The sequence below is a fragment of the Natrix helvetica genome, assembly GCF_964273705.1.
Source record: "Natrix helvetica genome assembly, chromosome: 1".
Lineage (NCBI taxonomy): Eukaryota > Metazoa > Chordata > Lepidosauria > Squamata > Natricidae > Natrix > Natrix helvetica.
The window spans coordinates 266,004,540-266,021,764 of NC_138548.1; the positions used below are offsets into that span (position 1 = coordinate 266,004,540).

At 36.4% G+C, this 17,225-nt stretch overlaps 1 protein-coding gene across 2 annotated transcripts in view; it reads left to right on the top strand.

The window, feature by feature from the left end:
• TENM2 (teneurin transmembrane protein 2) overlaps positions 1–17,225 on the top strand; it is a 1,011,554-nt gene that overhangs the window by 956,328 nt on the left and 38,001 nt on the right. For both annotated transcript variants that reach the window (XM_081934447.1, XM_081934448.1), the window contains 4 exons: positions 3,659–3,802; positions 5,847–6,096; positions 11,088–11,108; positions 16,503–16,735. In XM_081934447.1, the coding sequence (XP_081790573.1) occupies positions 3,659–3,802; positions 5,847–6,096; positions 11,088–11,108; positions 16,503–16,735 (648 nt within the window). The remainder of the gene's footprint in view (positions 1–3,658; positions 3,803–5,846; positions 6,097–11,087; positions 11,109–16,502; positions 16,736–17,225) is intronic.

A 17,225-nucleotide genomic window follows, 5' to 3' on the forward strand; every position in this document is an offset into this window, starting at 1 on the left:
ATCAAAGCAAAGCAGATAAGCCTTTGATAAGACAGGATATGATGCCTTACAACTTCAAGATCAGATGCGGAAGTGCTCTTCAGTCACTTCACCAGCACAGTCCTATACTTTCAAGCCAAATCCTGGCTTGTGTTAAATAGATTTGTTACTAATTGGGCATCTAGGACATAGTTTGTTGGATACTCACATATCTATGCCAGCGAACTCAGCGTATGGGATTATCCCATTTCTGGGATACGATAGATGGTGCTTAGAGAAAGCTACTGAGTTTTATTAGAATACAAGTGACCTTCCTAGCTAAATGATACATTGCACTCAAATCTCTTTAGTCTTCTTTTTGATCCATTCCCTATCCTAACAAACTGATGAAGTATATTTCTAGGTATTCATGAAATTTATGCATAGCTATTTACTTATTTAATGTATATACTGCCTTAATCCAATTGGACTCTAGGTTCAATAAAATGTAGTATCATTGCTAGAAAAAGATTACAATTATACAAGATATATAATAAACCTAATTTCTATATTAATACATAAGTCTTATCAATAATCATTCACTTTGGAAAAGCCAGTTCTTTACAGATTTCCAGAAAAGCCACAGGAATAGTGACCATCAGGTCACTCCTATTGTATTTCCTGGTAGGCCAGGACCTTAAGCAAAATTTCTCCCGGTGTCTGGTTTTGGCAAAAATGATCAGGAAAAGATAATCTTTCAAAGTAACCCCAAGCCATTAAGGGTCCTGAAGATGGTAAACAGTGCCTGAATTACATTTGAAAACATACTGGTAGTCTAACAAAGTAACATTAGAGCTTAATGTTAAACATATAGGTTGCTGCATTTTAGTACAGCTGAGTGATCTTCAAGGGCACTTTATGTAGACTGAATCACTGTCATAGAATTGAGAAAACGTAAGACCACAAGTTCTTATCTCAGCAAAAGTTTATCCTGCCTGGGATTAAAAAGTTGAGAGGATGTTCTCCTGGGAACAGCTTTCACTTGTTTCTCTGGCAGGACTTCCAGATTGCAAGCCTAACCTCTCGGTGGAAGCACAATATCATTGCAAATTACATGTAGTATTGGAATGAGTAGGTTTCTGAATTAGCAACTTTCAATCTTGCTAGATACAAGTATCATCGGTATAGTTATGATATCTTACTATGAAATAGCAGATGTCATCTCAGGAGGAAGCTTGAATGTGACCCCATATCCATATCTTGCCATACTTACTTCTTGTTTTCCAACAGCATTGTTTGATGTGTTCCTTCACCTATTTGATTTTATAAAAATCTTCAGAAAATCAAGTTGCTGGTTGGGATCAGTGGGCAGGGAAAGGCCATTCAGAATCAATCCTGTCATGGTTTAACAGAATAACAGAGTTGGGACAGACCTTGGTGGTCTAATCCAACTGCCTGTTCATGCAAGAAACCCTTACTATTGTTGTCCAATCACTTCTTAAAAACCTCCAGTATTGGAGTACCCACAATTTCTGGAGGCAAGTCATTCCACTGATTAACTGTTAGGATATTTTTCCTTAGTTCTAGGTTGATGTCCTGGTTGAATTCCAAAGGCCAATGAGACATGCAACATAATTCCACTAGATTACCATGTCATTTTTTAAGTATCATCTGGAATGCTCCTAGATCCATCAGATGTCAGAATAGGCATCCTACCTTGGAGGTTAGGGATCCAGTTAACCCCATCATCACTAGAAAAGTATTGGCACATGGCAAAAACAAATCACTCTTAGATGTCTTCCAGGAGCAGATCATGTCTCATCTGTTCTGAAATGAAGCAGATCTACTGTGTGTCCAACAAAGTGGTCTGGCTCAAAAATGACCCAGAAAAAGTTTCCGATTGTTACAATAGCTATGACAATTATTTTACAATTTATAATATGGGTAAATTCATAACTATCTATGGACAGTAGACTTTCTATACTGTCCACCTTTGAACAGTTGGACAGCACAATAGCAACCCTCCCACCCTTTGCTTCCCAAGCTTGTTCTTTGGACATAATTTCACAAATATGGTCTCATATCTGGCCATCTTTGGAACACAGTTCTTCACAATAACCAGGTGCTTCTGGTACATAACTGCCACAGTGTTTCCCCTATCCTGGCATCAGGACTGATGAAGGCAACAAAATCCCATTTGATAAATTTCACTGAGAGGGAATCCCCCTCTTTTAGCCACTTGGCTTGCTTATCAGACCAGTTGTCTGGTTCTTGATAGGGGCACAACTTTGCAATATTTCTTCCTTTGGACTGTCTCACCTGCCATACTTCATCCTTCCTATCATTATTATCATCTTGCCTCCATGTCCACCCCCTTATCTACCTAGCCCACAACTCCCAATCATTCCAATTGCCACTAGTTCCCCACTAAGAACTGCTCCCCTTCACTTGTCCAGCCCCTATAGATCTCCTTAGCAGATCAGATGGAGGTAAGGTATCCTCTCTGGTCCTCCCTTTTCAGTCTTCTAACATTCACTCAAACAAACAGTAGTTCTTACTTTTTCTTTTCTCTTTCATTGCTCTGTTTGTTTTTCCACTATCTCTGCTACTACCATATAAAGGAAAACAGCTCCATTGGTCCATTTAAAATAAAGTCTGTTTCATCAGGCCTCCTACACAGGCAGTTGTCTGGCAAAAACCAGGCTGTCTGATATAGTGACTATTGCCTCCACCCTGATGTACTTTACAACTTCTGCTCCATTTTCTATCCCTCCTATATTCATTCTGATTTTAACTGTGGTTCTTTATTGACTTTTCCTTGATGTTTACTTCCTTCTCTGTCCACCTAGTGACTCAAATATAATAAAAGATGTTTCAGCCATTGTACCAGTATGCCCTCATCTCCTCTGCGCCTCAGAGGCCTAGCTGAACAATTTCCTGACAGTAAACCTTATCACCCCTGTGTGCCCTCTTTGTCTTTGGACACAGCATTATTAGCCCTCTGAGCCCTAACTTGCCCAGTCTACCATACTGCCCAAGTCTGAAGGTGAAGATGAATCTGAAACATCCTAGTTCTAATTCAATACTTTGTTCACAGTAACACCCAATATGTATCATGCTAATTCATGTGCCAAGACATTGCCTGTTGGTTTCTGCAGTATATAATAATATGTGAAAACGTTATGGGAATTAGTGTAACTTACAGTGAATAATAAATAGGTTGTCTTAAAATTGGAACAAGAAAGCCATAAATTTGGTAAGAACAATAATCTAAAGTTTAATTATTTTCCAAGATCTCCATCTGATAACTCTATGGAAAATGGGGTAACAGGTTAATACATTTTAAAAGTATTTCCAGTGTTTTATTCTGTACTATTTCCCATGAACACAAAAGTACAGTACTGAATTTAGATATGTATTTTCAGTGCTGGAAGCTGCCAGGTAATTAAAAATAGAATCTGGGCTGTCATCTTTACTCCCCTCCTTCCTTTATTAAATCAATCATTTCCTGCAACTTTAAAGCTCTGTATAACTCTCCTGAGTATGCATCAAGATAAATTTCAGGGTCAAACGAAGTCAAATATCTAAATTTAATAATGTAGAATAAAATAAAATAGCTTGGGAACTGTACTTCATAGTAGATGGCAAGTCATTCAAATACAATAGTTATTAATATAAAATATGTCTGTCTATATTTCAGTGTCCGTGGGCTTTGAGTATGAGACCTGTCCCAGTCTGATTTTATGGGAGAAAAGGACTGCTCTACTGCAAGGCTTTGAACTTGACCCTTCAAATCTAGGTGGCTGGTCTTTGGATAAGCATCACGTACTTAATATAAAAAGTGGTAAGTTTATTGATATTCATTTGTGTGCGGGATGTGGGTGAGTTGTAAGTTTTACATTGGGTGGGAATCTGTTCCCTAAAGATGTTGGTGAACAACTCTTAGAAGCTTAGTCAACATGACTAATGTTGCAAGATACAAAGAATTGTAGTTTAGCAAAATCTGGAAGACGTTTCCCAATCCCTGTAAACTCCATTCCCATAGGTGTGCTTGGAGTGCTTGTGCTAACATCTGATGGATATAAAACAATAAGGGGGCCCTATAGGGCCAAACATATTTTAATATTTAAAATGTATGAATAAACATTCTGCCTTTAGTGTTATTCTAAAAAGCATTCTTTGTGTTGAGACATTAGCTGCATACACACAGTTTGCTTAATCTTATAGTACTAAATTAATTTTGTGCATAAATCTACAATTCCTTTTGTGGATTTTTACAATGCATTGAACTGAAAATGAACCACGTGGATTGAGCCTCTATAACAGACTAAGCCTCAAAAATGAAACTAAACTTAAAATTAATCAAAGTTAGCATGTTATGTGAATGTAGTTGCTAGGTGTCTGCTGGTCTAATTAACTATATTAAGTGAATACAAATATTGCATTAAGCCAGAGATGGCCCTTGTAGCTCTTGTATCCATTTCTGATCACAACTAACCAACAATTGGCATCAGTTTTCTTTAGGTTTGAGGTGGGAGGCAAACAAACAATGACTACAAATCCACACAAGCAAAATTTTATAGGAAGGAATCCCTTGCCTTTTGTTTCATTTATTCATTTCATGCATAAATATGATTTTGCATATAGGAATTGCTAAGGATATGCACATAATTTAAGTATTAAGAATCTTATATAACAGAATCAGTCAAAAATGACAATTTTTGTATGCTGTTAATTAACTCACATACACATGTATACATTATAACAGTGAAACCAGTTGAGAAAAGGGTATTTGAAAGTTGCATCTAAGGCAGCATTGAAATTTCTTCAGCAGAGGATACATTTATATATAAGATTTTAAAAAAACATTTTGCTGTATTCTTGTAAATCATTCACACCCTGCAAGGCACAGCGAATAAATCTTTTAAATAAATGAAAAATAATTATTTTATTTAAATTAAATTATTTGACTTATCTTTCAAACTTTATTTCACATATATACATTTTCCTTCAACTTATAAAACACATTGAACTTTAACAAAAAAATAATGCAGTTGCCTGAAAGTTGACTATCACCGTTCCATGAAAAATTCAAATTATCTTGCAATACAATGTTACCATTTAAATTTCCAGTGTCAAGTATGAAACACATTTTTAAAGGAATTCATTATTTAATGTCTGTTTGGCATATTCTCTGACTTCCTCTTTTCTAGAAAGGTTGAAAATTTTTCTCTCAACTCATTCACTTGAAAGAACAAAGAAGCTGATCACTTCCCAGAGCTTCAATATATTCACCACACCTGCTCTGGAAAAAAAGAAGAGAAAAATTCCCAACAATTATACCCTTGCCAAACATTCAAAGTTGATTTTAGCATCTCAGGGTGTTAATGATCTTGGGTTTTCAGGGTTGAATTCATTAAAAACATCATGGTATTCCAAGTGGTGCATATATTAATAGGAAATTAATAGGAAAGATCTAAGGAAAAACTACTGAATTGTCTATTTTATTGTGAGCATTACTGATTTCAGTGAAGAACATGTCCATTTTTCCCTGTGTTAGACAAAGAATTACCATATACAGAAAATGAATTAGATACTACATAGTTTATATTAGTCTCAAGATATAGTGCGCCCACTTCCAATGCTATACGTCCTTCTAGCTTTGTCTGTCAAATCTGGATGACACTAGGTTGATGAAGGATAGGGTAACTTGTTAAAGTTAGCAAAAATAAAGAACATTGGCTAGCAGAAACCTGTGAACTATGTCCTTACAATTTGAACCATGTACTAAAACTCTGAAGACAGATAAATTCCAATCAAAGGATTTGGCAATGAAATCATCCCATGAATAAAAATAAAATGCAATGTGCTTTTCTGCACGTTGTTAGGTATTCTACACAAAGGTAGTGGAGAGAATCAGTTTCTAACTCAACAACCAGCAGTAATTACGAGCATTATGGGAAATGGTCGTCGTCGAAGTATCTCCTGTCCAAGTTGCAATGGACTTGCAGAAGGAAACAAACTTCTTGCCCCTGTTGCACTTGCGGTGGGAATTGATGGGAGCCTGTTCGTTGGGGATTTCAACTACATTCGACGCATCTTTCCCTCAAGGAACGTCACCAGCATTTTGGAATTAAGGTAATGCCACTGCTAAAAGCACCACTATAAAAGCTTTCCTAAGTGATTTTCTTTATAGCTTTCTAGACTGTTGTTGCTTGTAGCCCTCAGCACAATCCGCTGTTCACAACTGGTAGGTGAACATGACTGATGGATCAAAACTGGCATAAAGTTGTATTTTCCCCTCTTCCTTTGGAGATTATAATGGGAATTCAAACAGTCCACGAATTGTGCAATTCACCATTAAAGAATTAGAATGGCCAGTGATGGTTAAGCATTATCATAAAATCTTCCTCGTGTTTGGAAAGCTGGGAATGTGGGTGGAAGTTCACTTTTTGTTTTGTTTTTAAAAAGGGACTGAAGAAGAGAAAATGGGCATAACAGCAATAGGAGGGAGGAATTAAATTAGGAAAGGAGAAAAATAAATTAGGAAGCAAATGACTGTTAAATCTGTTAAAGCAGTTAAGATGGTCAGGAAAGAAAAAAAGCAAAAAGAAAAGAGCTGGCTCAAAATTGAAAAGCAGGAAATTGGCAGTGAGAATGGTAAAATAAGAAGAAGAGGAAAGTAATATTGCAGGAGAAAAGGAAGGGAGAGGACAAAGGAGAAGAATAGGAACAAGTATGTATGTACGGAATAGTAATAAAATGAAAGAAGAGAATAAAAAAATAACAATTGCTAAAATAGCCAATGTATTTCGTCCAGCATTGTATATACACATTGGCCAATCAAATGGCTTTGGAAATCAATAAATAGAATATGAAGACTATAGCTTATTCTTGTTTCTATTCCAAAGTAAGTCCTGAACCTTTCATCATTCATCTTTAATTGTTAACCCTGGTTGTAGCATGAGAATAGGAGAAAAAACAATGCTCACGTATTCTGTGTGTAATTTCATATACCTTTATCACACAATCATTTTCAAGTTAGAAGGCCAAAACATTTATTTTTTCCCCTTAAAGTGGAGTTCTAACCTTGAGACATTTTAATTTATCTTTTTGTCCCCTTTTGGATTCAGCATTATGGATTTTGAGATGAACAGAATTATGAACAGTAGTGCAAGTGTTATCAGCTGCATATTTGCATTTATTTTTATGGCATGGTTGGGCAATTCATAGTCCTCCTATATCCCTTTTCTAAGCCCCTAGAATGGGCAGCAATGCTAAAAAATTTAAATTCATTTTTTTCTTTTTATATTTTGGGCAGAGCTTTAAAGGACAAAATAGATACCTTAAAAATGTCTTAAACTGATCCATCCTAAAGAAAAGAGGATCTGAAAATGTCAGTCTTCCAAATTCTGGTATCCCATTATACTTTCACAGCCCTCATTTTAAAAGTAATTTCATATTGAGGTGAGACAACTTTCATTAAGCTGTCCACCACCAACTTAAATCTTCTGATTATACCAATAGTACCTGAACTTATATACTGCTTCACAGTGTTTTACTCTCTATAAGCAGTTTACAGAGTCAGCATATTGCCCCCAACAATCTAGGTCCTCATTTTACTGACCTCGGAAGGATGGAAGGCTGAGTCAACCTTGAGCAGGTGAGACTCGAACTGCCAAATTGCTGGCAGACAGCAGTCAACAGAAGTAGTTTGCAGTACTGCATTCTAACCACTGTGCCACCAAGGACAATTATACTTGTGATATTGGGATATTTCTATTTCAGTAGCATATTATAATTGATTTTGTTGAATCATATTTACCTTTTTTAGTGAAAGCCGAAATCTCTCTCCTGGTTTCTACATAATTTATGAATATGGGCTAGAATACAACTTTTATTTCATGGTCGTTAATTCTTATATGCTGCCTTACCATTTCTAGCTTGCAACTTCAAAACTGGAGTCACAGACTCCGTGTAGATAAAGGTTAAAACTCCTCACACTATACATATCTGAAAACCCACTGTCCTAAAACATACAAACTGCTGAAAACCAGAGCTATGTGTAATATTAATCATTTTTCTAATTCTAATAGATTAATACTTGTTTGTTTAAAGAAAGAAATCTTTTTCTTGATTATACAAAACAAGAAGTGAACTTTTGTCCATTGGTTTCCTCAAGATTGTTTTAAAGTGAATCCATTAGAATAGTTTTTACAATATTGCCTAGCATTGATTAGGTCCATGGCAAATGGAGACTGATCGGTGGAATTCTGATTGAATTCAGTATAATGTAGTGTTTGCTGCCGTCTCAAGCATCCAATGAGTCATAGTTTTGCAATTAATGGAAATGAAACAAAGAATGGATCCCATATAAACAAATGGGGGTGTTCAGGAGCATGAGATAGGTTAGAATAATTCAGAGTGATTGCATTTTAACAACGGTGGAACAGACAGAGCTGAGCCTGGTTTAGAATTCTTGATGTTCTCTGAACTTGCAGATCTTACATTACAAGTTACCTGCCTGTTTATATGCAATAACTTGCCCTGCCAATTTTGGTGGGGATGTGAGTTCTTATTTAAATCCACTTTTTTTTAATTTTAGAGTTACACAAAGCATTTTTCTAATACTTAATCATACTGAAGAGTACGGTACTAATTTTGCAACTATGCCAAAAAGTGGAGGGAGGAAATGTGATAATACAGTATTTAATAGGTATAGTGGAAGAAATAAAAGAGTACTGAATTTAATAATGAGCACACCATATTGCAGCTGTAGATCATTTTTCTTCTTCTCTGGAGATACTATATGACTACATTGTTTGTATTACATTACCCCAGCTGACCTGATGTAGTGAATTATTTCTTTTATTGAAAAAAATACATAATTGTGTGTGCAAGTATGACCATCATATGCAAAAATAGGTATCATTCATTTTAATCACCCTTTCTCTGTGCACAAAAGTCCACATTCTGCCTAAACATTTATCACAGATGGTCTCCATTATAAGAACTAATATTGCTGCAAATTGCTATGCATTCTAAATGAATACAAAAATAGGACACTTAAAATAATAAGGTAAGACATAACAAAGTGTTCCAAATCCATGCAAAAATATAAGTGAAATTATAATTTAATCTATTTTCTCTGTAAACAAAAGGTATTCTTGTAGTGTGCATCATTTCCCCAAATTTTCATTTAGACCAAGCATTCAGAATGACATAATCAGAAATTCACTGGGGTACCAAATTGAGTTACATTCCTGCTATAGGCTTGAATTGAATTATCTGTGCCAAATCGAGATGGAGCTATTTCCTTTTAATTTTTCAGATATGACAGTTTTGAGGAAATAAAAGAATAAAAGAGAGAAAGATTTTGACATGTGACATTTACAGATGCAAAATATAATTATAGGAAAAATTAACTGATAGTAGTCTTATAAATGGCTCTCAGTCCTACCAGTTAAATGGGACATCCATATTCAGAGAGGAAGTCTTGCAAGCTGAATGTAAGTTTCTGGGAGAAGACTGGAGCAACTTAGTAGTTGAACATTGTGAGAAACTAGAGGTTAAATGAGAATTACATTCAATTGTGATCCAATAAATGATTCATTCAAATTATATTCCAGTACAATAAAAAGACATGACTTCGCTTCCAAAGTTTGTGAAATATCACAAAAAGCAGAGGATATCCAATATACCTACACACACTAGCTTTAAAGCTGATGGATGCAACACATTGTAAAATAAAGTTGATTTATTCAGAAAAGTTGTAGTAATGCTGGTCTTTTATATCCATAAATTTATATTTGTTGATTATTCAACTGGGATTGATTAAAAGAAAAGAAGGACCATATTTATGCCCCAAAATATGTTAAGAGGATAATATTCAGAAATCTTTATCTCAGTCCCCTTTGTGAATTCCTAGATTGTATCCATAATTTTGTTAATTATAAACTAATTAGAGCTGTAGAATAATAAATTGACTTCTAGGAACCATAATAGCTTTTGTGGGATGCAGCAAACCTTCTATCAAGCTATCTTAGTTAGGCACTAGACCAGGGATGGGCACTGCAATTAAAATTGTTCCGTGCATGTGCAGAACTAAAAAACAGGATGGCGGCACCTATGGCACTACCTGGAGAACCAATTCAGGGACGTGGCAGGCCTGGGTTTCTGCCAGTTCCAGCGATCCAGGCCGCCAAACCACTACCAGTTCGGCCAAACCGGTAGAAACCCACCACTGCACTAAACTAGGAAATATTATGGAAAGAACATACGGTACTTTGGTTTCAACATAGCATTTAGGAGATCTCCCAGAATATTTTGGTTGGCGGAACTATAAAATGTGGGTTGAGTTACATGAATCAATAGTTGATTAAGCAGTCATACTCAATGAATTTTCATTAACATGTCTGCATTAGCATGCATAGACACTTCCCTGCCCCTCCCCTCCCCCAGTAACTTGTAGTAGACCTTGTCCTGGATTAGAGCAACAAAATTGCAAATAAAGTGAAGCTAGAAATTGTAGGCTGCAACATAGAAGGTAGAATGCAGATTTAAAATGATCTCTAAACTATTCCAAAATTAGATTACTGTAGATTCATTTTAGATAAATATCATCAAGATGGGGGAGACTGGTTTGGGAACTATAAGTATAAAAATTAGGTGTGTCTTAACATATCTCAAACTGAATAAGAAATGGCAATCAGTGCAGCTTCCAGGAAAAAAATGGAGCAATCGTAGGTTGCAGTAACAGGAGCCCAGTGTTTAGTAATAATCCTGTATTCAGTATTAGTCTAATCACATTTAGAGTACTGCACCCTATTTCATCTACTGAATTGTAAATTCAGAAGAGTATGAAAAATTTGAAGAAGGAACAGAAGGGACTATTGTATTCTTACAATATAAATCTTAAGGGTCTGTCCTAGCAGATACGGGGACAGCAACACTTGCTATATGGCTTCATGCCTGAATAAGCCAAGATTAACGTTGGGAACAGGTTTCTTTTTTCCATCTTGTAGAATAAGACAATATGCAATGTTTGCTACATGGTCTCTTCTTCAGCTAACTGTTCTCTCTTTCTCCCCCCTCCCCCCTTGTTTCTTTTCTGTTTTCTTTCTGTAAAGAAATAAAGAATTTAAACATAGGTAAGCCAAGTTTGCAATCCTATTATCATTTGCTACCGCTTGCTTGTTCCATTTTGTTTGCTTCTTGTGTTGTGCTTTTTTGTGTAACGTTCTGTTTTTAATGCATCAGGTATAGCAATATTAATGTGCTAATTTTGTGTTAGAAATACAGTAAGCACTAGTAGTTATACAAATGTAGGGGGGAAAGCATTATCTAATGGAATGAGAATATAATGAACTCCAAGTCAACTTCAATATGACCATTCTCTCTGTGTAGTGTCTAATTCGCTTAAATAGTTGAGGAAAACTCGAGCAGTGGCTCTTGTAAATGCTGAAAAGGATTTAGAAAACCACTAATGGACTAGAAATGGGTCAAAACTCATTTCCAAATCATTAAAGGATTTTTCCCCCTCCAGATTTGTTCTCCCATTCCATCTCACCCTTTAACTCAATATTATTAGGGTATTTTGAACAGATTATATCCAATCACCAACCTCATTAGTTATTTTGAAATGAGTTTAAATTCCTTTGCAAAAGGTTTCATTCCTTTTGCTGTTCACGTTTTGGATGCATGGTTTTGCTCATTCACCCTGCACCTTTGGACATTATCCTAGAAGTACTTGAAAAACCACGAAAGACAGTCAGGCATTTATTTGCTAGTATTTTTTTTGCAATTCCTATAGCTGCCCATTCTCAAAAGATACATTTTTGGAAAATGTTTTAACATTTGAATAATTATGGCATAAAAACCTCAAAATCTCATAGATCTAGTCTGATACTGCAAATAAAGTTTCAATTTGGATATATTATAAGTCTCTTGATGTAATTGCTAAATTCAAATGCATTGTCCTTACTCTAACACAAATTAGCATTTGTGAAATTGAACTGCTGAAATAAAAATGGAAGATTCTATGTTAAACGATGTTTGTGCTTGTATACAAGGTAGTTGTTGGCCCAGTCCAATTCACCTGTGTTACTAATAAACTCACTTAGTGTTACACGATACTAGAAATCTTAAATTATCACAGTCAATTTAGGATACTCACATTATTAAAAAAGTCAAGGCAGTGCAATTAAAGATGTACCCGTTTTATGTGTATTACATGCAAACAATGCACAATACACATTGAAAATGGGCAGAACTTTGATTGCATTATTGTGGGCGTCATCTTGACTTATTTTCTCTTACTCCAGGACCTCTCTTTTAATGATAAAATCAGCAAAAGATGGTGGGGTTGGTTGGAGAATTTTTTTTGCATTTTTACAACTTTATTCACAAAGGTATCATCCAATCTGAGTATCATCAAATCCCAGTTTGCAACAATGCCTAATGTAATTGGCCAGAACATCTTTTATTGTGGAGCTGGCTTTATTTATCTCACTCTGCTCCCTCAAGAAATCTACTTAACAAGAGATAACTTAATTGTCTGTCTTTGTTCTGCTGTCTTTTAAAAACTCTCTTGGCTTTTAAAGGAGTTTGCCCTGTGTCACCTAGGGCTGGCATCTGCAGAGATCTTATTTAAAATACTCATTCCATCTGCCTGTTAGCCCAGGGATGTTTGTGCAGGAGTATCTCCATTTAGTCCAGTTGTCTATTTGAATAGCTGAAGCTGACATTTCTAAATTTGCAGGTGGTTCACTTGCTCCACACCTTGAACACCTGTCAAAATAGATTTATTAGAAAAACTCTCTAATATCTCAAGACACTCAATGACCCTATGAAATAAGGCAGAAAGATTTCAGCAAAACAATAGCTTAGCTTTGTGTCAGATCTGAGGGACTTGTTATTGCCATATAGAGAATTAACACTGCAGGCTTCCATAAATAGTATTTTAGGATTGATTTGTTATGAAGGCAAAAAAGAAAAGATCTGCCACGAAACTAAACTATTGTGTGCTTGGCAAAAATGTGCAAGTTTACAGGATAGCTGCAGATTACAGAATGCTAAGCTTACAAGAGAACAGGAATGAGGCAATCGCTTTCAGGAAACCTTAGAGACTAATTAGTCCATACTGTACAATGCCTTCTGGAAGCTGAAAATATTAGGAAAGCCTTCTCTGCAGTAATGCTGCGCCTATAAAGAAGAATATTTGTAGATCAGGGTTGAAATGTGTCGTCCTTGGTGCTCTCTGAGCTTGGTTGTTTTTTTGCAGAGGTTTCATTACCCAAAGTAGGTAACATCATCAGCTAGCACTGATGGTGCTGCAAGGCTGAAGTTGATCACAATGTTATGAGACATAAGGAACACATGGAAAGAAAACCAAAGCATTTGATGTCAGATTGTCTATATTGCATATGTTTTACTTACTGAATAGATTCGCTGTGCTTTATGAACCATTGTAAAATCACTATATCCTCCTCTGAACATCACCCCCTAAAAAATAGCTAGGGCTGTTCTGTGCATTCCTTATTGCACACATTCTTACTCTTTTAATGAGCTCCCTGCTCTTTATACAAATTGAATGACACTATGGCTGAGATAAAATCTAAACCAAGTTCTCCAGATCATAACTTCAAATTACCTACCTTGAAATAATTATAAAGTGGAAAGTATTAATGAACACATACAAAGCTCATTTCTCTTGTGATTAAAAAAAGCTACTTGTGATGCTGGACTAAAGCTTCTATCTTGAAGGCTGTAGGCAAGATCCACCCAATGAACTGTTTGGAAAACAAGTAGGGGTGTAAGCAGCTTAGACGGATGCAACTGGCTGTGTCAGTTGCATATTTACCTAGAGGTGCCATTAAAAAATCATACAAGATCACACACTATCATGACAGGAATGAGCAGAGATTGTCCATGTGCTAACATACATTCTCAAGTACAGGTAGTCCTCAACTTATAACAGCAATTAGATCTAGGATTTCCATTGCTAAGCAATGCGATCGTAAGATATAACCACATCCCTTAACAAGGGCAATCTCTACATTGCTGGTTGCTGTTGTTAACTGGATCCCATAGTTGTTAGGTGAAGCAGCATCCTGCTGGCTTTGTACAATCAAAGTCCATGAAGAAGCAGGAAATTGAAAACCTCAGGCCAACAGACAAGTCAATGGCTGCTACGGGGAGAAGGCAAGGGGATACATAGTGATACAAAAGATGGTCAGGGACAGTGTGAGTGGGTGCAAAGGCATGCATCAGAGGCAGGGTGAGGGTCAGGGAGTGTGGATAAGGGGATGCAAGGATGCAATGGGGTACATGAGAGGCATGACATGAGTTGAAAAAGGAGCACTAGGTAGTGCGCAAGAAGTGTGGTACAGGTTGGTGTTGTGAGGGGATATGCAAGAGGCATGGCACAGATCAAGAGGTGTGCAGAAGAGGTGCATAGGGGGGAGTAGTTGGCACAGTTTGAATATATAGGGACTAAGGACTAGTATGCAGGTGGGATAAATGTACCCCAGTGACTTGGTCTCTTCCCTGAATGACAACAAAAGTTGCAAGTGGTGATTATAGGGCATTGCAACTGGTCATAAGTGCAAACAGCTGCCAAACATCCAAATTGTGATCACATGACGGGGGAGGGTGTCCTAGGATGGCCAGAATTTCAAGGAGCAATCATTTATTCCGGGTTATTGTAACTTTAAATAATCATAGGTCAAGGACTACCTGTACTATACCTCGGGAGGCATCAAAGTCTGCTTTGGCTTAACCACCACTTCACACTGTCAGCCAAATATGAATATGTGGCTGATTTTAGCAATTTTCCTAACCCTAAGTTCCAGCTGCCTTATTTCAAACAAGCAGTAACTAAGATAAAACACAGCGGAAATTATTTCACTATGCATTTTTATATTGTGAGAAAATTGTTTTCTGGGCAATCAGTAATAATAGCAAAGCCATTCCCACATACTTTAAATGCATGTTATTCCTTTTCTCAAAGGGAAATGTGAAGCACTTCAAAGCTTGGGCTTTAAAGAGAAAACCTTCGAAGAGGGAACCTTTTAGAACATCTTGATTTTATTTTAATAACAAAGACTGTTTTGCCCTACTTCAGCTTTAACCTTGGAAGTGACTAATCTTATGACATTTGTTACTATTTTGGAATACTAAATGTAGGTGTTATACTTCTAATCATCCCAGGCTACCCACCACACTATAAAACCTCTTTCTAAAAAAAAGCTTTTTATTAAGAGGAAAGAATGTATGCAATTAAAAATTATGAGTCTACCTATTTTTTATAGAGCATTAGAGAAGGTTAGACTATTCTTTATTATTTGGCAATGTAGGAAGATGGGATAAAGATTTTACAAGCCAGCACAGATGCTATAAAAAAAATTTTTTTTTTTTGAAGAATAACAGCCTCCTGTCAAAAGCAATTTAAAACTCGGGTCTCATGTATTTTTGCGTTTGTGGTTACATTATTTCTTAAAGCATTGTTCCAAAACAAAACGTTTATGCTTTGTATAATAAATGGATTCTCATGGATGGAAAAAAAGAAATCCATAAATGGAAATTCATGAGAATCATATATGTTTCCAGTGCCCTTGTTACTGAGATGTAAATCAGTCTATTCCAGTTTGGGAGATGTGGGGGGAATAGAATGATGTAATGCTCAAAGAAAGATTGATTAAAAGCCAAGGTGGATTTGTCTTGTAATTGACAGGAACCTCTTAGTGAGCTAAGCTGTTAAGAACTGAATCTAACATTTACACTCCAAAATTACCTCAGAAGTAAATTTCACTGAGTTCATATTACTCAGATATTGGTGTACTCTGTCTCATATTGGTGTAAACAGGACCACAGAAATAATTTGAGATAAAACATGCCACCAACATTCACTTAAGTAAAATAAAACTAGGGGTTATGTAAAAGCCCCCGCCAGCTTTATTTATTTACCACTTTTTCATCTGCCCATCATCCAAGGAATTCAAAGTGATAGGTAATGAGTGGCATTATTGTTCCCTCAGATTTGCACAATCACAGTCCTGTAATTGAAGAGGCTGTGAATGAAGACATTTCTTCAGGCTGTCGTGTCAGTTTAGAACAGAGTTTTTCTCACACCCAAACCTAAACTCTACCCATTCTAGCCAAACTAAAAGGAAACGTGAATTGGAGTTGCCAGACCTCATGGTATGCTATGAAACCAGTACAAGTAGAGACCTAGCAGATGCTTTGGCATAACGTGCCAAGCTCATTTAACTGGTTTAGCTTTTATAGAGCTTAGTGTGTTGTGTGAAGTCAGTTAATTGGGTTAGTGTATTGCGTGAATCCAGAAATAGGAACTAGGTTAAGCATGTTTTATGAGGGCAGATTTTCTGTGTATATGGGGTTGCTTTTAGACAGAAGGATGGCAAAATCATGCTTCTGGACTGAAACTGATTAATATACAGTATGTCTGCTCAATTATCTCTCTGTACACCAGACATTCTGAAGCTATCATTTTCTCTCTCTCTCTCTCTCTCTTTCTCCTCAAGTAACAATCCTGCTCACAAGTACTACCTAGCTGTGGATCCTGTTTCAGGCTCTCTTTATGTTTCGGATACCAACAGTCGTCGTATTTACAAAGTCAAAAGCCTTACTGGTGCAAAAGACCTGGCTGGTAATTCGGAAGTGGTCGCAGGGACAGGGGAGCAGTGCCTGCCTTTTGATGAGGCCAGATGTGGTGATGGAGGGAAAGCAGTAGATGCAACATTAATGAGCCCTCGAGGTAAGGGACATCACAGGCAGCACCTGCTGTTGTGTAGCAAATGGCTGATTTGGGTAGGATAACCCAGAAATAAAACATTTACTCAAGACATTGTTTATTGGCACTAGGATTGCAGTCCTTTGGAATTAATGAAAACACTAGAAGAACTGTAAAGAAATACTGAATAAAATAAATTGCTACCTAATGGCCATGTATAAAGTCTAGCTTCCAAATTGAATGAGCAAATATATTCTGACTTATTATATTGAAAATGACGTTATGGTGAGCTTTCTTTAATTATTAAAACTAAATGTTGTTCCTAGTCCCAAACACATCCTTGGATGTTGTAGGCCAAGAATATTTTGGATCTATAGCACATTGATAATTTCAAAAACATATCTTGGATGCTCCGACAAAACAATCATTTACTAAACTTAGCAAAAGTTGCTTTTCATACTCTGTCACTTCCTCTTTATCTTTCCCCCCAATCTCAGGCAGGTAAGCATATTTG